The sequence below is a fragment of the Heterocephalus glaber genome, unplaced genomic scaffold, assembly GCF_053883595.1.
Source record: "Heterocephalus glaber isolate CG9 unplaced genomic scaffold, H.glaber_assembly_v1.0 deba00001472, whole genome shotgun sequence".
NCBI lineage: Eukaryota > Metazoa > Chordata > Mammalia > Rodentia > Bathyergidae > Heterocephalus > Heterocephalus glaber.
Window position 1 is genome coordinate 73,779,602 of NW_028258315.1, and position 26,818 is coordinate 73,806,419.

A 26,818-nucleotide genomic window follows, 5' to 3' on the forward strand; every position below is an offset into this window, starting at 1 on the left:
GTGAATTTAAGAATTTATTTGCCAAAGCAAAGTCAGCATATATAACAGTAAGTGAATCAGAAAAGAAACTAGAGATAGAAAAAAACTGGTTTCATTCAGTTGTAAGAACATGAGAGATAGTATTTCCTGTTTTCCTTCAAATTCTATCAAACAAATCCCAAATATTCTTAAAGGATTGCTGATATTGGGGCCTATTCATTTATCAAAGAGTCAGATTAGGATAACTACAACTTATCTCCTGCTTCAATAGTTCTCAGTACTTCTGTTTATGTTAAACTAGAAAAGCAGTGCAGCACTGGCCTCATTTCAGTACTGTACTGAAGAATTGAGAATAAGATGGTCAAATGGTTCAATTTCTCTCAACTTCTAATATAGTATATTCTCCACTTGATTATTCTTAGTATTATTTTTATTACTTCCTTCTATAAAGGTGAGGGTACTATGGAAAGAAAATAATTTAAATTTATATTTAACCTGCTACTTCCAATGAATAAATAACACATTTTGGGCCTACTATAAGAAAAGGTACTATGCTAAGTACTTTACATTTATTATCTCAGTTAACCCTCACAACTTTATAAGACAGATACTATCACATCTATTGTGGAGATAAAGCATCTCGGTTTGTGAAGGTTGTGAGTTTTCTGAGGTCACCCATTAGCATCAGAACCAATATTTAAACCCAAAGAGCCTGATTCTAGAGCCTGCCTCTTAAGCCATTTTGTTAACCATGATGAAAAATTTACTCTGTCCTAAGATTTTTGGCACATTATTCACAATTAAATCACAGTTAGAGAAATCTAATAATTCTAAAATTACAAAAAGTGTTATACCAAATAGAGAATTTAAATAATAAAATTTTACTGAGTTTGGTAGTTATACAAAATTATTTGCTACTAGGGACATTGAAAGAGTTTTTGCTCTTTGATTTTTGTTTTCAAACATAATTTTCTACTGAGTTGGGTCAACAGACATGCATCCAGTTTCTCCTGATTATAGTGAAAGTAAAACACTGCCTCATAACATACATATAAACACATTTGCTACTTTTCATGCGGACTGCATCTTTAGAATTTGGCTTGTAATGAATCTTAAAAGCAAACACCTGCTCAAATAAATTTTCATCCAAATACACTGGTCAAATGGCTAATGCATATACAAGTTGAAAATTTTATGAATTTTACCTGTTTTTCCTGGTCTCTAGACTTTCAAAAGGGAATATCTAGCATAAAAAAGCAAATCTACCAAAGATTTCCATCATGCAACATGTGTATTAGAATTAAAAAGTAAAAAATTGCTCATTGTAGGCACAAATGTGGAAAAGTGTTCAAAAATAAATTAGACTGAGTGCAGAGGAGGTGAGCCACTCCCAGGGCCCAGGAGGAGGCTTCTGGGCTGCCATACCACCACCGCCCCCAGCCCAGAGGAGGTGAGCTGCATGGGCACCAATAGCACCCACCCCCATTGAAATGAGAAGACACATAAATAAGTCTCAAAACCAGACTTCTGGATCACCTAAAGCAACACCAAAGGGAAACGAGATGGAACACTCTAATACTCAACCACCTGGACTCCCTGAACTGGCAACAAAAGAGGATCTGGAAAAAATGAAATCAGAAATAATTTCTCAGATAACAGCAGAGATTGTGCCCATAGTGCAAGACATGATTAATAAATCTAGAGAGGACACAGATAAAAAAAATAGAGGATCTGAGGAACATGATGGAATCCCAACATAGGAAACAAATGGAATCCACAAAACAGATGCAAACAGATTTCCAGGAGAACAAAAACTCCACTGAAAGTCTACACAGCAGAATGAGCCAATGTGAGGACAGAATTTCAGATATAGAAGATAAGATTGCAATCAATGACCAGGAAAAGAAAAAAATACTTTAAAATAAGGGACCACAAGAAATCAATCCAGCAGCTGCTAGACAATGCAAAGAAGAATAACATAAGACTGATTGGAGTCAATGAAGAAAGAGGAGAAAGTGCAGATGACATTAAAAAAATCTCTTCACAGAAGTAATGGCAGAAAACTTCCCAAGCAGGGGAAAAGAACTTGACATACAGATAACTGAGGCATATAGGACTCCAACTAGCCATGATGAAAAAACATCTACACATAGGCACATAATAGTTAAGATTCCAGTAACCCAACAGAAGAACAAAATTCTACAAACAGTTAGAGAAAAAAACAAATCACATACAAAGGAAAGCCCATCAGAATCACAGCAGACTTCTCAACACAAACCATCAAGGCAAGAAGAGCTTGGAGTGACATATTCTAAGCCCTAAAGGAAAACAGCCTCCAACCCAGATTGATGTACCCTGCAAAATTATCTTTCAAAACTGATGGAGAAATAAGATACTTTCATGACAAGGAGCACTTTAGGAACTTCATACCAAACCAACACCCCCAAAAATATTAGACAATATCCTAGGAACAGACAATGAGTATTAGAAGCCCAGCAGAATGAATCCATCAGGTGCGACTAGAAATTAAACATGAAGGGGGAGAATCCGACAAAAAGAAAAAGTCATGACAATGATAAGTCAATACGTATCAGTTATAACCATCAATGTTAATGGTCTCAATTCACCAATCAAAAGAAATAGATTGGGAGAATGTGTCAAGAAGCAATATCTAACAATATGCTGAATACAAGTAACACATTTAATTCAAAAAGAAATTCATAGACTGAAAGTTAAAGGGTGGAAAAAAATACTCCATGTGACAGGAACCTGAAAAAAAAGAAGTAGCTATCCTCTTTGCAGATCAAGTGAATTGCAAACCAAAATCTGAAACACTTCTGGTCCTAAGAATTTCAGATAAGCTATAGTCAACTTATATGTACAAATCTATTGTGAATATGTGTTTTCATTCCTCTTAAAACTTAAGAACAGAACTGTTGCTTAACAGTAATACAAGAAATTTCTATATTGTATTCCAAAATGGTTTTGTCATTTTACATTCACATTAGCAGTATGACTAAGTTCTAACTGGTTCACACCTAAGCTGACATTTGATCTTTTAAAACTTTTAACTTCATCTCCCTAATGAGTGTATAATATGATCTTATTATTGTACTGATTAGTATTTTTCTGATTCTAGTGTTGCACACTTTTCCTTCTGCTGTCCTGGCTATTTATCATCTTCTTGTGTCTACTTTTTAATTGGGTTGTCTATCAATGAGCTGTAAGAGTTCTTTATATATTCTGGTCTTAGGTTATATGTATTATAAATATGTCTGTGTAAGGACTATTTTTCATTTTCTTAACGAGGTCATTTAAAGTTCTAAATTTTGATGGAATCTCATTTATCAATTTCTTTCTTTTATACATCAAGTTTTTTGTATCCTAGGAAATTCTTGCCTACCCTAAATTCATGAACATTTTCCCTTATAATTTCTTCTTAAAGTTTTATATTTTAGGCTTTCTTATTTAGGTTCATAGATCCTTTCAAGTTATTTTTATGTATGGAAATAAAGGGTTGAGGTTAATTTTTTACATACGGATACCAAGTGTTCTAGTACCATTTGCTGAAAATGCTGTCTTTTCCTCTGCTCTTGAATTGAGTTTATGTTCTATAAAATGTTAATGGTAAATAATCTTTCAAAACTCAGTGGATCATATATGTGTGGTTCTATTTCTAGATTCTGTTTTATTTCATTGAACTATATGTCTTTCCTTACACCATCACTGCCTTGATTACTGTAGCTTTAGAGGAATTCTTAAAATTAGGTAATAAATGTCTTCCAACACTGTTTTTTTTTTCTTTTTACTTTTCTAGGTCCTTTGTACTCCTACATAACTTTTAAATTTCAGTATCCAATTCTTCATTTATAGCAAGTATATATAGACATGAATTTTTATATATACCTTGTGTTTTCTAATCCTGCTAAATTCAAATACAAGTTCTAGAGATTTCTTAGTTATTTTCTCTGTAATCATTTCATCTACATATAAAGATTTTAATTCTATCTTGGCAATCCTATCCTAATTGTTTCTTTTCATTGCCAGACTATTTTGGTTTGGGCCTATGTTTCAAAGTTTAATGGACAGATGAAGAGTAGGCATATCTGCCCTTGTTCCCCACCTAGGGAGAAAGCATTGCATCTTTTTCATTCATATAAGGTGTTTTTGCTGGAAGTATGGAGTACATGGCTTATCTGTTGAGAAGGTTCTGTTCTACTTCTAGTCTTCTGATAGCTTTTACCATGAACAGCTGTAGAATTTAGTCCAATACTTTTTCTCCAACTACTGACAGGATCATATGCCTTTTTCCTTTCCTCTGTTAAAATGATGACTTATGGAGGTGGATCTTCCAATGATGAACCAACACTACCATCCCTATAGTAAGACCACTTTCTACCTACTACCAGATCTGACTTCTAATAGTTTGTTTCATTAAACAAATTTTTATCTATGTTCATACTTTTTTCTTCTATTATCTTTATCCAGTTTTAAGATTAGCACAATGTTGAGTTCCTAAAATGAGGGGAGAAGTGCTCCTTCTTTCTTCTGCTCTAAATATTTGATATAATTTATCAATTAAAATGTATATGAGCCTGTTGTCATATAGGTAGGTTTTTAAGCTAGGAATATACTTTCTTTAATAGGTGCTATTCAAACTTTATATTTCCTCCAGTCAGTTTCATTAATTTGTCTTCCAAGGTACTTCTTAGAAGTTGTCAAATTTATTTCAAAAAAGATTTTTGTAATATGCTTTCTGTATCCTTTTAAATTCTGTAAAATCTGTGGCAATGTCCTCCAAATTTTGATATTATAATTTAAAAAATGTATAATTTATATTGTGTAATGGGAAGAAAAGGTCTAAAGGAGTAGGGGAAGTGGGAGGGGTAGGGGAAAAGAAAGAAGGGAAAAGAAAAAATATGAGAAAAGGAAAAATATGGAAACAAAGTCTTTGCAAATAGGGAAGGGTGAAGAGGGTGAAGGGAGGGCAAGGGAAGGGGAAAAAAATAAGAACCAAGATACATCATGTAAAGTTTCAAGATCCTAATGATGAATGTACCTGTAGTTTATACCTAAAATATACCAATAAACTTAATGGAAAAAAATAAATAAGACTACTTATGAACATGTAAGTTAAAAAAGTGTATAAAAGAAAAGAATTTGCTTTTAGATTTAGACATCTTATTCTACTCATTGCTTTATCATTTAGCAGGTGATTGACTTTGTAGACACATAGTTTGAATCTCAGTTTCTTCCATATGTCAAATAGTGATGATGCCTACCTTGTTGCTGTAAGATTTCATTGTGGATTGTATTTAGATTTTCCCCCAAAGCCTTATGTGAATGAAGTGGGGCTATTTTGGAGGTGGTTGAATCTAGAGTGTGTGATTCATGTTGCAGTGCTAGGCCTGAGAGCTCTAGGATTAAGAGTGTGAGTGCTACCTGCCCTAAGTAGACTGAATAAGATAAAAAAAAATGGCAGGAAGGTGCTGCTAAGGTCCCTTGTTGCTTTTGCTACCTTCTGGCCACCATGAATTCCTCTGCATTGCCCCTCTACTAACCCACCCTGCCTTGGAGCCAGTTGATTATGGACTGAAACCTCTATGAACTATAAGCCAAATAAACCTTTTTCCCTTTAACTTTGAATGTTGAGTATTTTGTCTCAGCAATGAGAAAAGTAACTAAAACAGATTTCAAATATTACATGAAATGGATCTGAACTTTTTTTTTTGGTACCGGGGATCAAACTTGGGTCTTTGCACTTGTGAGGCAGGCAGCGGAACCACTGAGCTAAATCCCCCACCCTGAACTTTTGCCTATATAGGGACTCAGTTTATGAATGACATGAATATGTGTAGGCTGTTTCATTTATAGGAGTTGTCATACTGCATGTTGACACTAGTGCCCTTTGATGGAGAACATTTCTAGATCAAATTATATTAAATATGTCTATAATCTGCTGGTAATTTCTATATGTTTATCATTTTACTGAAAAACTTATTTGATAAATTAATACAACAATTTGTATTATTTCTATTTAAAGAGTAGAGAAATTAAGAGTAACATGATCTCAGTCATTTAGCCAAATTCCGAAGTATAGGGAAATTTTAGGAATGAACCTTCTAAAGATGTAGGTTATAAAGAACTGTTAAATCCTTTGTACTACCCATGTATCTGTCATAATAAAACCAAGAGTGTAACACAAACAAAAAAACCTCTATTTTCCTCACATTGCATATATCTCATGGGTTGGGAGGGATCTTTACTGAATGTAGTTAGTCAGGATTCAGGCTGAGGAAGTAGCAAACCAAATTCTCAAATATTACCAGTCACTGAGCCACAAGGAAAAAAAGAACTCTGAGTGATGTTGCACCAACAGTTAAATGCTCAGATAAAGAAGTGTCATTCACCAATTTCACTTGAAAATAACAGTTGTTCTCCCACCATAAGGGTACCAAATGTGCATAGAGCACTGAAAAGCAATGAACAATATTAATGTTTCCTCAATTAAAAAGCACAACAATTGGAGCTATTAAGCTTGTTTAGCAATAATTGTAATGCTCTTTTTTCATCTCCCTGAAAAATAAAAGAAAACTTTATAATACAACAGGTAAATATTAAAATGATATCTGGTACTCAAAGAAATAGCTGTATATCTAACAGAAATGTGCAACATCCAATGGTGAGCAGATTCCTAAAATGGCCAAAACATTCATTTATAGCATGCAGAAGAAAAGCTAAATTTTACCATTGAAGCACCCTAGCATCAGAGTATGATACTCCATTTTGTTTGATGTACCAAAGTATTTGACACTAGGTAATGTATAAAGAAAATAGTTTTACTTGGCTTATAATTCTGGCCCCCAAAATATAGCATCATTATTGTGATGAGAGCCTCCTGGCTCTATCACAAAATAGCTGTATTAGTCTGCTTTTCATCACTATAACAAAATACACGAGATAGGTAACTTTATAAAGAGTAAAAGTTTATTTAGCTCAAAGTTTAAGAGCTTCTATGTCCAAGATTAGAAAGATCCATTTGTTTGGCATCTGATAAATGTAGCAAGTGGTCATAGATGTGTGTAGAGGGGCATACATCACCAAACAGGAAGTCAAAGAGAGATTGAGGTCCTACCATTTACTCTGAGAGTATGCCCCATTGAATCAATCACTTCCTTCTAGACTCCACCTTCCAAAGTTTCTACTACCTTCCATTAGTGTCACCCTGCATGGCAAGCTTTTGATATAATGATCCTGAGGGACACACAAAATCACACCCAAAATGGAGCAATATCAGAAAAGAGGAAAGGAAATTGGCTGAGCGAGTGCACAATGGGCCAAATTCTGTCTTTTATAATTACCCACTCTCTTTAAGAACTAAAGCCAGCCCTGTGATAATTACATTAATCTTTTCAAAACGTGGTGCCCTTATAATCTAATTATCTCCTGTAAAGCCTCTACCACCTTATTACTATTATATTGGAGCATTAAGCCTGAACACAGAGTTTTGATGGAGATAAATAACATTCAAACCATAGGAGGGGATAAATCACCTACTTTCCTTGGCAGTATAAGGAGCTAGAAAAGTATAGGTCAACAAATATAGTCATAACATATAAACTGTGCCCCCCCCAAAATTATGATGGCTCTATAAAACCTACAAAATAAATGATCAACTTAAAGATATATAAATATTAAGTTCAAATCCTGACTCAGCTTTATCTACAAATTATTCATAATAATATCTACAAATTATTCATAATATTAAATGACCTGAATGACTTCAAAGCTATGTTCAAATCAACTAATTATTATTGGGTTAGACATGTGAGTTAATAGTATCCGGTATGTCTTCCAGATAAATGAAAGTGAAATACTAATAGAGAAGTACACATAAGAAAAGCAACAGAAAAAAAAATTAACCCATAACCAAATTATAATACTATATTAGTGGTACAAAGGAAACTAATAAAACTCTAATGCTGCAAGTTGAGGAAAAAACTTAATCAGTGTTTTGCCATGGGCTATTTATTAGATTCACTTGAAGAACTTAACGATGCTGATGCCTTCTACCTATAATTTTGTGCCCTTTAACTGATATTTCTCTATTCTTTCCTTCCAATCCTCCAGGAACTATTATACTTCTTGCATCTATGAAATCAACTTTATTAGCTTCTACAATAGTGAGAACATGCAGTATTTGTCTATCCCTGGGTTATTTCACTGAACATGATGTCCATCAGCCTCATCCATGTTGCTATAAATGGATGGATTTCATTCTTTTTAATAGCTGATATTTTGTTTATCCAGTTGTCCACTGACAGACACTGAGATTGATTCCATATTTTGGCTTGTTAAAAGTGCTGCAATAAACATGGGAGTGTAGCTGTCTCAATGTACTTATTTATTTTCTTTTGGATATTTATCTAGTAGCAGTGTGGTTGGGACACATAGGAGTTCTGTTTCTAGTTTTTTGAGGAATTTCCATACTGTTTTCCTTCATGCCTTTGCTAATTTGTATTCCCACCAATATTCCCAATATTCCACTGCATTCCCAGCAGATAAGTTCCCCATTCTCCATATCTTCCCAAGCACTTTAAAGCAAATAAATGAAATACATAAAATGATAAAATACAAAACTGGTGCATTAAAACCTATCAACAACCAAATAAAATCCAAAATAAGCTCTCTGGTAAAAATAAAGATGGATGTGATTTTTAAAAAATACTGTTACCTGATCTCCAAGAGATTCTAGTTTAATTGATCTAGTAGAATGGAGCTCAGGCACTGCTGTAAGGTTTCTTTGATTTTATTTTTTTCTTGTGGTAAAAATGCATGAATAAACTGACTTACACACTATAATCTAAATATGGCTTTAAAATTTTTATGGAGTATATCTCGATGTATCAGTAAGTAGTTTTACTCATTTTGTGGAAACCTATCATTTTTATGAATAGAACATGACAGAATATTGTTTTGAACAATAAAATCAATAAATCAGTAGATCAATAGATATATCAACCAGTGGGGAATGATTATTTCAAAAAATTAAAAACTAGGAGTACCCAGGGAGCACCCATACTCCTCCCGGCTGACACAGTGACCCACAGGGGACCCACACCTAAGCCCAGAGGACTCAGAAAGTGCCTGACCCATCCCAGGCGACACTCCAGCCCACCATCCCCTCACCCAAGCCTGTAAGATTCAAGAATTGAGCATCTTGCCTCCAGTCTCTGTATTCGCCACAGCACAGAGCAACAGAGTTAATAACCAAGAGATCAATCTGATTGAAGAAGAATCCAATACCCAGGAGGACAGTCTCACTTCAGAAATAAAGCAATACCTTCCACAGAGACTGTGTTAGAAACAGCCTCAGGAGATAAGCTTGGATAGGGTAAGAGCTAAACAGGAACCTCTTGGGATACCCTGGAAGGCCCAGGCTCAAACCAGGAAGATCACAGGGCCTGTATTCTGTTGTGGGAGGCCAAGATTGGTGAAAGTAATCATCAGAATCAGAGAACGTGGTCCTGAAGAAGAAGGCATTTAACTTAACAATATGTTTGAGATCTGGCACTTTGGCCAACATCCAGAAGAAATCAGTGCTCTGGATAACTAAAGGTAAATATAAGGGGAAGCCTAATTGTCTTCACTAAATTCAGAATACTCTTTTTTGATGAAGGGCTATTCATGATTGGTTACTAGGGTTTGTCAATATCCATTGACATTTAATAGCATTGTTGTCTCTGAATTTTCTTCCACAGACAAGGTAACACAGCAGTGGCCAGCAACTGGTTTTCTCTCTATGCTAATACCTGGTTTGCCTGGGAGGGCATAAACAATACTGTGGCTTGGTCCTGAAGAATGAGGCACTGGGCTAAAGAACTTGCAATCCCCCTGCACAAACAAACAACATCAACAAAATTAACATGAAAAGGCTAGGAAACAAAATGCCTCCAAGAATTCCCAACTCAGCGGGGGATTGAGGGGGAAGAAATCATAAGCTACACAGCAGATAGATCTGAAAGTATAACAGTGGAGGTAAAACAGCTCTATAAGGTACTTGGCAATTTAAAAAAAGATATAACTAATCACATAATAATTACATAATGCATGCAATGACACAAATGATCAGAAACTCTAGAGAAGACACAACTAAACAGCTAGTGGAGCTTAAAAAAGAGAAGCACAACATGAATGACCAGCAAAGAATAGAATGGGAGTCCTTCTGAAAATTTCAAACAGAATTCCAGGAGAATAAAAACATGATTGAAAGTATGGGTACCAGAAGGGACCAATGCAAAAACAGAGTTAGACCTAGAGGATGGGGCTATTGTCAATTGTCAATTAATGAAAGATACCTTAAAAAAAATAAGGGAACATGAAAAATGGATCCAACATCTCTTAGATTGTTGGGGACCGGGCTACATAATTTAGATCTCACAGTCTTAAGGTCAGTGTTACCTTACCTCAGGAACAGGGAAGTATACAGAAGGCCACATGTCCCCTGGCTATGGGCAGATTGCCAATAACCCTACACTACTGAGACAAGACAGCATCTGCCAAGGACAGTTGTCCTTATTTACAGGCATTTGGATGTAGAGAAAATCTGGTTCCTCATTAACTTGATCATTATCTACCAATTCTCTATTGTTGCTGTCCATGAAATGCTTCTCATTGGCTAATAAAAGTGCCCCCCCAAAAAAGTGGGCCAACCATGGAGTTTTATTCCAGTCTGTCCACTAAAGGAAGGTCTCCTCCCAGTCTCCTTTTTATATCCTGAAAATAGTATTTGTCTCTTTCTTTTTATTCCTCATCTTTTTCCCCCAAAGGTAGCTAAGGATCTGATCAGCCTTAGTACTAGGTACCTCAAAGAGGTCTAATACAAGAGTAATTGCAAACAGCAAAAAATTCAAAGATAGTACAAACTGTTTATAGAAGTAATAGCAGAAAACTTTCCAGACAAGGGAAAAGAATTTAACATACATTTAAGTGAAGCATATACAACCCCAAATAGCCATGATCATAAAAAAAAAACGACCTGACACCACATAATAATTAAAATGCCGGAAATATAACAGAACTTTAAAGCCTGCTAGAAAAAAAAGCCACAAAGCATCTATAAAGGAAAATCTATCAGAATTACAACACATTTCTCAACACAAACCTTAGAGGCAAGGAGAGAATGAAACAAAGTGTTTCAAGCTCTTAAAGGAAATAATTTCCTCCTGAGACTATTATATCCTGCAAAATTATCTTTCAAAATTGATGACAAATAAGATGCTTCCACAATAAAGAAACTCTACAGAAATTCATGACCATCAAAACAGCACCTAAAAAAATTCTCAAGGATATCCTAGAAGGAGAAAATGAGCTAACAATGACAAAATATCCAATAAAATGAATATATTCGATAACGATAGTAATTAAGGATAAGAGAAAGAAAGCAAAACAGCAACACAAATTATACAATGCCAGGTGTATACGAATACCTATCTGTTATAAATACCAATGTAAATGTACTTAACTCACCAAACAAAAGACATAGTTTAGCAGAATGGCTCAAGAAACAAAATCTGATAGTATGCTGTATATAAGAAACACATTTAACACAAAAGGAAATTCACGGACTAAAAATCAAAGGATGGAAAACAATACTCCATACAATGAGAGCCCAAAAACAAGCAGGAGTAACTATCCTATTTTTAGACAAGGTGGATTTTAGGCCAAAGCTGATCAGAAGAGGTGAAAAGGGGCATTACATTATCTGTTAATAAAACTATTCAGCAGGAAGTAATGAAAATTATAAACACATATGTATTAAACCATGATATACCTAACTTCATAAAATAAACTCTAGAGGATATAAAAGATCAGAAAAACATCAATATAATTATAGTGGGGACCTCAATACCCCACTATCACAAATAGGCAGATCAACCAAACAAAAAAGAGTCAAAAAAGAAATATCAGAGTTGAACCAAACCTTTGAACAAATGGACTTAATAAAAGTATACGGAATGTTCCACTCAACAATAACAGAATATACATTCTTTCTAGCTGCACATGGTACTTTCTCCAAAATAGACCATATACTAGCTAGTGAAGCATGACTAAGTAAATGCAAAAGAAACAAAATTTTACCATGCATATTATTGGATAATACTGCAATGAAACTACAAATCAAGAGCAAAAGAAATCATAGAAACTATGCAAACATATGGCAATTAAATAACATGTTCTTGAATAATCACTAGAAGAAAATTAAGAAATTAAAAAGAAGAAATTAAGGAAGAAATAAAAGAGTTCCTAGAATTAATTACTAATGCCAGTACAATTATCAGAAATTATGGAACACAATAAAAGCAGTCCGACAAGGGAAGTTTACAGAAGTTATTGCCTGCATTAGAAAAACAAAATGAGGGCTGGGGATTTAGCTTAGTGGTTTCGCCGCCTGCTGCGCAAACCCAAGGACATGAGTTCGATCCCTGGTACCAAAAAAAAAGAAAGAAAAACAAAATGATTCCAAATAAATAACTTAAAGGTGCTCCTCAAGGTCTTAGAAAAACAAGAACAATCCAAACTTAGATCTTGAAGGAAATTATGAAGATCAGAGCAGAAATTAATGAAATGGAGACAAAAAAGAATCAACGAATAAAAAAGTTTGTTTTTTGAAAAAATAAATTAAATCAACAAACCCTTAGCCAATCTTACAAAAAAAGAAAGAAAAGACAAAAATTAATATAATTAAAAATGAAAAAGATAAAATCACAATGGATACTGATGGAATCCAGAAAATTATTAGCAACTACTGCATGAGCATACGCCAAACAACTGGAGAACAGAAAAAAATGGAGAGATTCCCAGATACACATGAATTGCCAAAATCATTCTTTTTGGTTTTGTTTGTTTGTTTGTTTTGTTTTTGGTACCTGGGATTGAACTTGGGACCTTGCACTTGCAAGGCAGGCGCCGGAACCACTGAGCTAAATCCCCAGCCCGCCAAAATTATTTTTTGCATAAATAATCTTTATTTTTCCTGAGTGCAGTGGTGTACATTTAATATTTGGATCAATGTAATAGAGTTTAATATAGAATTTGAAAATATAGACACTCCAGGGTAGAGAGAACCATAAAACACTAAATCCTTGGAAAGTCTTAGTAATAAAATTGTAGGTTGGAGTCAATACCATCTCTATTTCTAAGGGACAGGGAAATGTCAGTTACTCCTACTTTGAAGTTATTCATTTTCAATAAATTTCTCTTATATATCATCCTGAATAAACCTCTCTGCATAGTTTCTTGAGTAATTGAGACAATGAGGATTTAATCGTTTGTTAGTTATCACTTTTTGTTGAGTAGAGATTCTTGGATAGCAAAGAGTGCGGAGTCTGAGCATAATAGGAGAGTTTGGCATGTATCAGCTGAATTTGAGCTAAAGGGGAATTAAAAGTTTGGCTCTGAATGAAGAAACCCATGGAAGAAGCCTTCTTTATTCTGTCAGCTACAAAGGAGCAAATTAAAAAAAAAAAATACAGACAAGAAAAGAGTGAAGGACAGAGGTAGATCCTACAAGTAAGTGCCCTGAAGTGACAGTCCAGGAGAAAACCTGCTGCAAAGCATGTGGGTTCTCATCAAGTTCTCCACCTAGATCAAGTGACCAAGGAGACAATGAAGAAAGGGAAAAGAGAGCAAACACTGATTTTACCCCTGCTGTCATCCTATCATTGGAGATCTGCCTTAAGAGCCTTAACAGCCTTCACTTTTGGGTCATTGTATAAGAATTTCTAAGCTTGCTTTGATACTTTTAAGAGGCTGACAAATTCAGGATCTTGACTCCTGAGTTTGGCTTTTTTCTACATCACATTTTTTTTTTTAAAGATTAATGGTATGGCTCACTGGAATCAGACTACTCACTTTAATCCTGATGTAACTTAATCCTGAGAATATCTGTTCCAACAATTTAAAAATATATTTTAATTTTTATTTAAATATTCTTTCTTAGGAATGCCCTGCTCTTTAACACATCATTAAATAAGATTCTAAGGTCAGTTTCATGAGCTGCTAGGTTCCCTCATCTTTTAGGAAAGGGAAGAGGGCACAGAAGAAACACTGCTTCCTGTCTCCTGTGATTGCCAACAAACATGTCTAGGAACTCACCCAAAACCTGAGCAGAAAAGCTGTCTCACATTAAGATGATTGCCTTTTCACTAACACGAAATTTTGATGTATATGGTGTTGCTTACTACTTACATATTTTTACTCAAATAGCACTTCCTTCTAGCTGCTTTAAAACTGTACAAAAATGATAAAGATAAAGGAAAAGCCCATTTTAAAGTACCTAAAATTTCCACATTTAATGTTAACGCAGATCAAATTGCATATTTTAAATATATATATACATTTACATGTATATTTGAATATGTATATTTATTACAATAACAGATAAACTGATTCAAAGGTATATACATTTATGATATATACTTTTTATCAACATTTTAATGAAAGCATAGTTTTCATATGAGAAATTTTAATATTAGGATATAGACATGAATAAATTGAATTGATTTATACTTATTACAACAAATCTTGGGAAATAGGTCCAGTTGAGTTCACCTATATATGCATTCTATCTGAGAATTCAGTGTATTTATTAATTGTAGTATGGAATTTCAAGTTTAAAAAGAGTGAAAAGATATTGGAGTTAGTAATTTGAAATTTGAAATGCTGGTTGCATCTCATAATTAATTTTCCCTATGAGTAGGGCTATAATTTAGAGCCTTCCCGAGAGAATTTAAAAATTACCAAATGATAATCTTAATGCTGCTTCAGAAAGCAATTATGTAAAGGCTTAAGTTGATTTTTACTATATTGCCATTAGAAAAACGAAGTAAAACTCCCATGGCTATTTTATATCCACAAGTACTTTGAAAAAATACTAGTGTTTGAACTTAAGGAAAGTATAATATTTTACTTATATAAATCTAAGTGTGATTATATGTATTTTTAGAATATTTGATTTAAAAAGACCATAAATAAAAATACAAAACTATTAAAGTTTTGATGATATTGCACCTACCTTTAATGTGATATTATAATATTCAATAAATTCTGCATTTATCCATGATCTTGAATGGAGATCACCCAGGAATTCTATGTGATACTGTTCAACATTTCCATCTGAATCATAGGTTACATATTTCCCTTTAAAAGGATCAGGACAAAGTATCCCTGGCCAACTTTCAAAAGAAAATATTTTAAATTATTTCGATGCTTTAAAAAAGGCAGACATCAACACATCTATCATAATCATATATCAAACTTCTTCCTTTGAATTTTAATGATATTTTTATAAAACACATATTTCTTCTCATATCTTTTAAAGATAGGGTATTAATTTGCTAGAAGTATTAAGTTGTACCTTTGAAGCTATGGAAACTTTTGAAATGGTCACAAATGTGAGATAGATAAAAAAATTTAAAAGCAAAGGAATGATCTCCTGTGTCAGTAAATGATATTTAGGTACCGCTGACAGAAAAGACAAGAGAAAAAAGGTTTATCAAATTCATGGCATCGTTGAATTAACTTTAATCAATCACAACAATTAATTACAAATATTTTAATCCTCTGGTACGATTTTTAACAGAGTGGGAGAAAGGTCGTATATTCTGAGCCAAGAATGTACCCCCCCCATACTGGTATCTCAGGCTATGATAGCACTATAGAGTAAAAATAATGGAGAAAAGCAGAAATAAACCTCCACAATTTTATAGTATACCTTTTCCCCTCCATCTTCTCCATGACCTGGTGATCAAATTGTTAAAAAATCCTATCAGAAATGGAATGTTTTTATTAAAAATAAATGTTTACGAGTGTGCTCTCATAAATCTCTAGAAACACTGATTTGTTTCATCTTTCTTTTTGAATATTCATTTCCCACTTTTGTCCCTTTCTGTTCTTCTACTACTGTATTCTAGGTTTGGTTGGCTTTTCATTTTTATATTTGTATCAGAGAGTTTCTGTCATTGACAACTTTAATAAACAAAACTGAAACAATATTTCCATATGAAGCCTAAATAGAAAATTAAAGAAAAATTTCTAAAAAATCCCTCTGATCTGAGAAAATCCACACTAGAAAGTTATTCAATTTACTTAGTTCATTAGATTTTTGTTTAAAAAAAAAAAAAGCCCGACTGAGCATAGTGGCTCATGCCTTCATGCCAGGACTTGGGAGGCTGAGGCAGGAAGATTGCTGAGAGTTGGATGCCAGCATAGGCTACATAGTGAGTTCAAGGCCAGCCTGAATTAGAGTAAGACTCTATCTCAAAAAAAAAAGCCTAAAAAAAAGAAAGACCAAAACAACCTAAATATTTGTAAGTGTATAGTCATCTTAAAATTTCATGATTATGAATATATATATTAATTTTAGCATTATGAAAATTTCAACTAATACATTCATTCAATAATTCTAAATAATTTATTTAATTTTAAACAGGGAAATTGATTCAGTGTTATTATAAGAGAAAATGATATGCATTTTTTAAAACAAGTTGTATTGAACTTGGGGTGGTACAGGATTAGAAGAGAGTAGAACTATATTTTAGTGGGGCGAATTGGTGATATCAAATGTTCCTGGCACTCCCATTGAGCGTTTATCATATTTAATCCTCCAGTAAGCCTGATGAAGTAGTTATTTCTTTTTTTTTCTTCATTCAAATGAGAAAACTGAGTTGTGGTGATACACAACTTTCTCAAGAAGACTCTTAGTAAGAGGTGAAAACAAAGTTCAAAAGAGGACTTTTTTTTAAAAGAGGTGCTGAAACTCAAATGTTCAGTGCTAGACTAGATGACATTTATGGATCAAAAGCATGACCAGTACCAAAGGAAGGAGAGCTATAGGGAGTCTACATTAAACTAAACCAAAAAAAAAAGGATATCAGAATTAAATAGCTCAAACATGGAATACTCTGTCCTTAAATTAGTTTTTCCTTTCTGGTTCTGAGCCTAAACAACCATTTGGTGCAGGATACTAAAGTATGTGGGGTGTGGTGTAGAGTGTGTCTTTGTGTGTATGTACAAATATAATTTGTGTATAGGAGGAGAACCACATGACCTCTGAAGGTCTTCTCTAGCTCTATACTAAAATGAATTTGAAGTTTATCTTGTATCATAGTCAAAAGTTACTAAAATTTCTAAAGGCCTTTCTTATCAGACATCTGACCAATAAATGCTGCTGAATCATGATGAAGTACAGAATATGATGTGCTTTTAGTGTTGTAACATTAAGATATAGATGAGTTTTTCTCACTAGTATCAGTTCTTTTGCTTTCAGATTAAATATCCTAACTACTGCTAGATCTTTTATATAACTTACATATTAAATCAACATTTTCTTAAATATTTGGTAGTAAGACTGTCTTAGTTACTTTTCTCATTGCTGAGACAAAATACTCAACACTCAAAGTTAAGGGATGAAAGGTTGATTTTGGCTCACAGTTTGTAGAGATTTCAGTCCATAATCAGCTGGCTTCAAGGCAGGGTGGCATGGCAGAGGGGCATTGTTGAGCCAAAGACAAGCAGCAGCAACAATAAGCATCAAGTGACAAGGACCCTCTTTCTGTCCCTTATATCTTATCCAGGCTACTTGCCCTTCAGTTGGGTAGCACTCACATCCAGGCAGGGCACCCTTACACCTACTCAGAGTTATTCCAAACCAATCAGTGGACTAATATAGTAATCAGACATTGAAGGAAACCACCTTAAGATGGTGTTGAGCAGGCTTTGATTATATTCAATTGGTTTAATACAATTGACTTATACTTACAATTCCGAACTGGTCTAAGGCTTAAGTGCACAGCATAATGGCTGCAGCTGGCTTGCAGAAAGAGAACTCTACATGCCACTGGCCATGGCTAAGACTAACCTAGGTCAATGACACTGTGGTGCCTGTATTAGCTGATAGCATCTGCAGCTGAAGAACCCATGATTCTTTCTGATCCTCTATAAAAAGTTAATATTAATCTAAGGGAAAGAACAAGTTCCCATTAACCTAAGATTCACTTCTTGCAAAAATGCTTTGTTCTATTCTTGCTAGGTCTCGCACATGTCAGCACCCCTGATCATCATACCACATACCTCACCACACGGTCCTGGTCCCCCCAATACTTTGTGTTCAATAAAACACTAGGAAGTCCAGAGGTTCAGGGTCTTTGCTCACCAGAAGCTCTGACCTCCTAGGGTTCGTTTCCTTTACTATTTATTGTTGTCTTCATTCCGTGTTGCATACCTAATCGGGGGTCAGGGAGGCATCATTGGGGGTTCCCAATAAGACATCCTTTAAAAATTGCCATTACTATGGGCTGAACTGTGTCCCACCCAAAATTTGTAAGTTGATAATGCTAACCCTCAGGACTTCAAAATGACTATATTTAAAGTAAGGGCTGTTAACGAGGTAATTTCATTAAATGAGTTCTGTATAGAGTGGGCTCTAATCCAATATGAGAGGTCCCCTTATAAGAAGAGGAAATTATGACAGGCACAGAGGGAGACCATGTGAGAACACATCAAAAAAGGTGACTATCTCTAAGCCACAAAGAGAGCCCTGGGAGGAGAAATCAGCCTTTTGACACCTGGATCTCAGAACTGCAAGCCTGTGAGAACATAAATTTCTATGGAATAAACTATCTACTCTATAGTCCCTTGTTATGGTAATCATAGAAAGTTAATACAATTACATGTACATAAAGTACCTGGTACAGCTGAGAAAAAAGAACAATGTAAAAATATTTCCTCCTTTTCAGATAATTATTTAAAAGCCAGACAGAATATTTAGAAAATTTCAAAGTCTAAAAGTATAAAATCAAACTATAAAGAATCAGAAATCACAATGATAAAAATCAACAAAATTAAATTGATTGGGTCTAAGGAGTGTGAAAATGTTTAATCTTGTGTTACCAATTGATATTAAAGTAATAAAGTCATAAATATAAAAAATATTTCTAGAGTAGACTCAATGTGGCTGAATAGAGAAGGAGCCACATTGGAGCTACTCAGAGTAGGTTTCTTCAGATATGTAAATTTCCAACATACTGTAAATTTCAAAGGTAAACTCCACACATGTTTACTGTATTTTTAGATTTCCTCTAATTATTTTTCAGTTTTATTTTTTAGTAGTAAGAATAACCTAGTAAGAATCACCAAGCAGCAATGATACTGCTCGATGAACTTCATAATAATAGCCTTGTAATATTAATGTTAGGTAGTCTTTTCATTTAAGACCTGAAGCTCCTTTTGAGTTTCCATTATCACTTTCAGTTCTTCCAAAGTATTATGCTTCTTTGGGTGTCAGATGGTCTGAAACTATTTGTATCCTCTAGTCCTTTTTCTTCCATGATAGGGCTAACTTCAGACAGTGCCCCATCTTCCCATTCTCTAACTCAGAGAGGTCCCAACTAGGGAACAGATGAACATCTGCCTAATTCTCATACTCGACCAACTCTGTTGACTGCTGGCACCCAATCATCACCACCTAACAGCTCTAATTTTTATATTAATAATACTAAACACAAAATAATTTTCATTACTTCATATTTGCATCGTTACTTCATGACCTATAAAAATGATTTAATAGTTGGCAGAAATATTTTTACAATTTCTTCATACTGGGGATCGAACTTGGAACCTTTCGCTTGCAAGGCAGGCGGTGGCACAGCATTTTTTTTCTTTTTTTTTTGTATTAAATTCTTTTATTGGTACATTGTAGGTATACAACACAATTACATTTCTCATTGGGAATTGTACCTTTACATAATGCATCTTGGTTCTTATTTTTTCCCCATTTCTAGCCCTCCCTTCACGCCCTGCACCCTTCCCTATTTACAAAGACTTTATTTACATTTTTTCCATTTCTCATCATTTTTCCTTTCCCTTCTTTCCTTTCCCCTGCCCCTCCCGCTACCCCTACCCCTTTGGACCTTTTCTTCCTATTTTACAGCATTTGTTCTTACTTGATTTCTTTTTTTTTTTTTTTGGTACCGGGGATCGAACTCAGGTCCTTGCGCTTGCCCAGCAGGCAGTGAAACCGCTGAGCTAAATCCCCGGCCCCTGTTATTTGATTTTTTGATGACGGCCATTATTTTAGGGTAAGATGGAATCTCAGTGTTATTTTAATTGGCATTTCTCTAATGGCCAGATGTTGGGCATTTCTTCATATATATTGGCAATTTGTACTTCTTCTGTGAATTGTCTATTTACTTCACTTGCCCATTTTTGGATTGGGTCTTTTATTTTATTTTGGAGAGTCTAATTTTATTGAATTCTTTTATATTCTAGATATCATTCCTCTGTTTGAGGAAGAGCTGGTAAAATTTTTTCCTGTTCTGCAGGTTATCTTTCCACTCTGTCAGTTGTTTCTTTTGCTGTGCAGAAGCTTTTTAATTTGATATGATCCTGTTTGTTGATTGTCAGTATTATTTCCTGTGCAACTGCAACTGGTGTTCTATTCAGAAAGTCCATGTCTACATGTATGACATCAAGAGTTTTACCTATTTTGTCTTCTAGCAGGTTAAGTGTTTCTGCTCTAACATTTAGTTCTTTGACGCATTTTGATTTTAGTTTAGTACATCATCACGTATATGGGTCTAGATTCAATTTTCTGCATGTGGATAGCCAGTTTCCCCAAAATCATTTATTAAAGAGCCTATCTTTCCTTGGTATATTTTTTAGCCACTCTGTCAATGATTAAGTGGCTGAATATGCCTGACATTCTGTTCCATAAATCCTCAAGTCTGTTTTTGTGCCAGTACTATGCTGCTTTTTATCACAGTAGCTTTGTAATATAACTTCAAGTCTGGGATCATGATATGTCATATTTTGTGCTTATTACTCAGGAATGCTTTTGCTATTCTAAGTCTCTTGTTCTATATGAATGCTAGGATTGTTTTCTTCAGTTCTGTAAAAAATGTTGTTAGAATTTTGATTTAGATTTTGTTAAATTTGTATATCTATTTTGGACGTATGGCCATTTTGACTATACTGGTTATGCCTATCCAGGAATAGAGGATATCTTTCCATTTTCTGATCTCCTCTTTAATTTTCTTTTTCAGAATTTTATAGTCTTCATTGTAGAGGTCTTTCACTTCCTTAGTTAATTCCTAAGTATAATATTTTTTTTTCATTTTATTACCAGTGATATTTTTTCCTAATTTCTATCTCAATAGGTTCATTATTAGTGTACATGAATGCTGTTTTTATGTGTGTGTTGATTTTGTATCCTGCTACATTACTGCATTTGGTTGTGAATTCAAAGAGGCTTTTGCTGGATTTTGATGGGTCATCTAGGTAGAGGATTATGTCATTTCTAAATAATGATAATTTGACTTCTTCCATTCCTATATATATATATATATATATATCCCTTTTATTTCTTTTTCTTACTTTAATGTTCTTGCTAATGTTTTAAGTCCTATATTGAAAAGGAGTGGTGATAGTGGACATCCTTGTCTTGTTCTTGATTTTAGAGGGAAAGATTTCAAGTTTTCCCCATTTAATATGATGTTTTCAGACTTTTCATCACATTGAGAGAATTCCTCCTTTATATATTTTAAGTGTTTTTTATCATAAAATATGTTGGATTTTGTGACTTTTTCTCTTGAGATGATCATATGATATTTTGTTTCTAGCTCTGTTTATGTGATATACCACATTTATTGATTTTCATATGTTGAACTATCCTTGCACTGGGTTAAACCATCCTTCACTGGGTTGAAGCCTACTTGGTAATGGTAATGATCTTTTTGATGATTCCTGGCATTTGGTTTGCCAGTCTCTTCTTGAGGATTTTTGCGTTTATATTCATTAAAGAGATTGGGCTTAGTTCTCTTTTGTTGGATCTTTGTCTGGTTTTCAAATCAGGGTAATTGTAGCTTCCAGGAATGACTTTGGGAATACTCCTTACCTTTCAATTTCATTAACGAGCTTGAAGAGTACTGGTGTTAGAACTTCCTTGACATTTCTGTAGAATTCAGTGATGAATCCATCAGAACTTGGGCTTTTATTTGTTAGTACATTCTTTATTATTGTTTCGATTTAATTGTCTATTATTGAAATATGCAAGGTTTTAAAACTTTTTAGTTCAGTTTTGGTAATACATTTGTATCTAGAAATATATCGGTTTCTTCTGAAATCTCCAATGTATTAGTATATAGGTTTGTGAAGTAGTTGTTAGCAATCTTTTTGATGTGGGCAATGTCCATTGTGATTTCAACTTTTTCATTTCTAATTGCATTGATGTTGGTATTTTCTACTTTTTTGGGCTATGTTGGTTAAGGATTTGTGTATTTTACTTATTATTCTAAAGAACCAACTCTTCCTCGATGCATTTATTAATTTCATTTTTTTGTCTCAATTTCTTTTTTTTTTTTTTTGGTACAAGGGACCAAAATCGAGACCTAGCTCTTGCTGGGCAGGAACCAGAAACGCTGAGCTAAATCCCTGGCCCTCAATTTCATTTATTTCTGCTCAATCCTTACAATTTCCTCCTTTGTATTACATTTGCATTTGGATTGCTGGGGTTTTTTTCCCTAGGACCTTGAGGTGCTTTATAACATATTTATTGGGCTTACTCAGCTTTTGCAAGGAGAGCATTCACAGCTATAAACATCCATCATAAGACCGCATTTACTGTGTCTTCTAAGTTCTAGTATGTACTGGCATTATTGTTTAGTTCCAGAAACTGATTTCTTTCTAGATTTCTTCCGTAACTCATTGTTTATCTAAGAATGTGTCGTTTAGTATCCATTCATTTACATAATTCATTTTCTTTTGTTGTTGATTTCTAGTTTCATTGTGATATGATCTAATAATATGCCTGGTAGATTTCAATTCTTTCACTTTTACTCATCATTTTATTGGATAGTGTGTGGTTTATTTTGGAGAAAGTTTCATGTGCTGCTGAGAAGAATGTGTATTCTGTTGTTGGGTGGAGCAATCTAGATACATATTAAGTCCATTTATTTGAAGGTTTTATTCAACTTTGATATTTCATTGTTGATTTTTTTGTCTTGTTGAACTGTCTGTATGTGATAGTGGGGTATTGAGGTCAACCACTATAATTAGATATGTTTATCGGATTTTTATGTCTAACTTGTTTAATAAAGTTAGTTGTGCTGTGTTCAGTGCATGTATATTAATAATTGTTATCTCTTTCTGTTGAATTTTTCCCTTAAGAAATATGTAGTTAAATTCTTTACCTCTTTTCTTCTGTTTTGGCTTGAAATACACTTTTCCTGAATATAGGATAGCTACACCAGCTTTTTGGATCCATGCTTCATGGAATATTGTCTTTGATTCTTTTATTTTTAATCTATGAGTTTCTATTTGGGTTAAATTAATTTCTTATATACAGTACACCAATGGGTTGTTTCTTGATCCATTCTGCCAGTCTATGCTTTTTGACTGAGGAATTGAGACCAGTCACAATGAAAGTTATTACTGATAGATATTGACTTATTCCTGTCCTTGCCTTTTCTCATTGCTGGTTACCTATCTTTCCCTTCTACTTAACTGCTCATTAACCTGTTGTCTTCATTCTACTAGATCTTTTGTCATTGTTAGCTTCATTATCTCTTTCTAGCATAACCTTGAGAATTTGTTGGAGTGCTGGTATTGTGGTCATGCATTTCTTTAGGTGATTTTTACATGAAAGTATCTTATTTTTCCATCAATTCTGAAAGATAGTTTTACAGGACTTTTTTTTTCTTCAGGCACCAGGGATTGAACTCAAGACCTCGTACTTGAGTACAAGGCACCACGGAGCTGAATCCCTGGCCTCAGGATATATCATTTTGAGTTGGTTTTTTATTTTCTTTTTTCTTTTTGGAATTCAATAACTTCATTTCAAGCCCTCCCAGCCCTTAAGATTTGTGTTGGGAAGTCTGCTGTAATTCTGAGTTTACCTTTACAAGTAACTCATTGCTTTCATCCAGCCACTTTTAAGATTTTGTTCTTGTTTGGACTTCTGGGATTTTCACTATGTTATGGCTTGGGGAGGCTCTTTTTTGATTGTGGCTATTTGGTGCTCTATTCACTTATTTGTATGTTAAATTCTTTTCCCTTACATGGAAAACGTTTTGCTATTTCAGTAAACAGGTTTTTTTTATGCCATGTGTGCTGTCTTCTGTTTCACTTATTCCAATCAATCTTACATTAGTCTTTTTTATGTCATCTAGAAGCTGTTGGACCTACTTTTAATGTTCTTTTGTTGTTTTTAAGCCATTTGTCATTAATTGCTTTCTGACAACAGCCCTGTCTTCTAGTTCTGACACTCTTTCCACACATTGGTCATTTCTGTTGCCCACACGTTTGGCAGAATTTTAATATGCTCAATTTGCATTTGGAATCTTTTAATGGACTCTAATTCTTTTTATGCTAGTTATTCATGTTCTGCATCATTTTGTGTAGCTTTTCTGGCTTTTTAGTAACTTTTTTAGACTCACTAGCTTTTTTTAAATTTGGCCTTATATCTGTTTACTCGTATCTTTTGATATTAGTAATAGGCCTTATTGATCTGTTTTGATATCTCCCCTGATATAATTTTGATATGTGGTTTTTGGTTTCTTTTCATTTGGTGATGAATCATTTAATATCTACTTTTCAGTGGTGTTCTCTGTGCATGGCTAACTATTGGCTTTTGGTCTGGCCCAGGATCCAATCATCTCCATACAATTAAGAAGGGAGATTGCATAATAACTGACCCAGGGCCCAGTTCTCCAGGAATTGTAAGGTACTGTAAGGACTCCAAGGCAATCCATATATTGGCATCCCACAAAAATCAATTAATAGCAACAGCATGGTCAGTTTGGCTATAGTAATAAAATCAGCATCAGTTATAGTATTAAATACAAACTGAATACTGACAAACCCTAGGGATCAATAATGTACAACCCTTAACAAGAGAAGAGATTCATAATTATACTAAGGACACTAAGACAAAATACTGACCTACTGCTGACCTATAGTACATATCTACTTAATGCAACACTTTATTTCTACTCACAAAAGAACAGTATTAAACAGCAATAGCAGAAAGTTAACTAGCTAACTATAGATTCATAAAACTTAGCAGCTACACTTGTCAATGTAGAGTGGCTGGGGAACCACAGGATAAAAAAAGCAAAACTTGAAATATTCATCAGTGGGATATGAAAAGGAGGAGAGAAAAATGAGATAGGAAGTCCTATTAAGAATGAAAGGAAATTCATAGTATTAGAGAATAGTCACAGGAAATAATGAACAAGAAAAAGAAAAATATAAATAGTGCAAAATACAGGAAATAAAAGAAATACAAGAAGGAAGAGGAAAAAAAGGAGAAAGGGGAAAAAAGAAAAGGAGAGAAAAGAAACTAAGAGGGAAACAGGGAAAGAAAAAAGTTCAACACCCTTCCAAAAAAAATAAAGGGGGAAAGATAAAAGGAATAAAAAATAGAAAAATTTAAAAAAAGATTGAGTCAAAGAAAACATTGCTGTGTCTTTCTCCAAGATCTGTAGTCTTGGGCTATAGCCAGTCACCATTTTCACCTGAGGCCTTTCTGTTACCATCCAAACCAATGTGTTCTTTGCTTGCTTTGGTAGATGGAAAATGTAATCAGCCCTCTGGTCTCTGCTGAATGTAAGCCGCAGGGCAGGGGTTCAAGTAAAAATCGGACTTAGTATCTATAATTGAGGGATCTGGCAATTCTCTTCTCTCCCTGTGTGTTTCCCTCATCCAAAATCAAGTCAGTTGGTTAGTCCTCCCCTCTGTTACTCCATGTCAAGGAAAAGCAAAAGGTACAACTGGCTTGAGTTGGTGGACAGTCATACCCTTATGTTGGAAGGGTGGTATTTATTTGGGATGTTACGTGGAGGGCATCCTACACCATGAGTAGATTTTAAAATGTGCAAAAAATCTGAACAGACACCTCACAGAAAAGTGATACATAGTTCAGAAATAAACATATAAAAAGTTGTTTCATAACACATGTCCTTAGGAAAATGCACATTAAATTAACAATAAAATACCACTATATAAATATTAGAATGATCAAAGCCAGAATATTGACAATACCAAGTACTTGCAAGCTTATGAAAAAACATGAATTTTCATTCATTGCTGGTGGAAATGTAAAATCATATAGTCACTTTGGAAGGTAAATTCGTAGTTTACAAAAAGTGCAGCTACGTATAACATACAATCCAGCAATTCCAATCTTTGGTATTCATTCAAAGAAATTAAAAACATGTCCACATAGAAAGCTATGCACATGTATTAAAATGTTTTATTCTTAAGTGCCAAAACTTGAAAGCAATCAAAATGTCCTCCACTTGGTGAATGAGTAAATTGAGCTACATACAAACATGTATTATTATTCAGTAATAAAAATGCGTAGTCATCATAAAAGTGCATAGAATAAATGTAAATACATATGACTAAGTGAAAGAGCCCATTCTGCAAATGTTACATACTATATGATTCCAACTATATAGCATTCTAGAAAGGGCAAAAGATCAATGGTTTAAAAAAAAGAGCAATGGTTGCTGAGGGATTGGTAGAGAGAAATGAATAGGAGTACAGATAATTTTTAGACCAATAAAACTATCCTGTACTATAATGCTGAATACATGCTATTACACATTTGTCAACCCCCTACAATATACAGTGCAAAAAATAAACCTTTCTGTAAACTAGGGGTCTGACTGCTAATGTCGAATGAGTGCTGGTTCATAGAATATAACAAATGTACTACATTGATGGAGATAAATTTCATGGGGAAATGATCGGTATAAAGTCTGCCATTTTTACTCAATTT

At 34.1% G+C, this 26,818-nt stretch overlaps 1 protein-coding gene across 5 annotated transcripts in view; it reads right to left on the reverse strand.

Moving 5' to 3' along the window:
- The window catches only part of Zcwpw2 (zinc finger CW-type and PWWP domain containing 2), a 185,621-nt gene that overhangs the window by 87,230 nt on the left and 71,573 nt on the right, over positions 1–26,818 (reverse strand). For all 5 annotated transcript variants that reach the window (XM_087181433.1, XM_087181435.1, XM_087181436.1 and 2 more), the window contains exon 3: positions 15,056–15,215. In XM_087181433.1, coding sequence (XP_087037559.1) covers positions 15,056–15,215 — 160 coding nt within the window. The remainder of the gene's footprint in view (positions 1–15,055; positions 15,216–26,818) is intronic.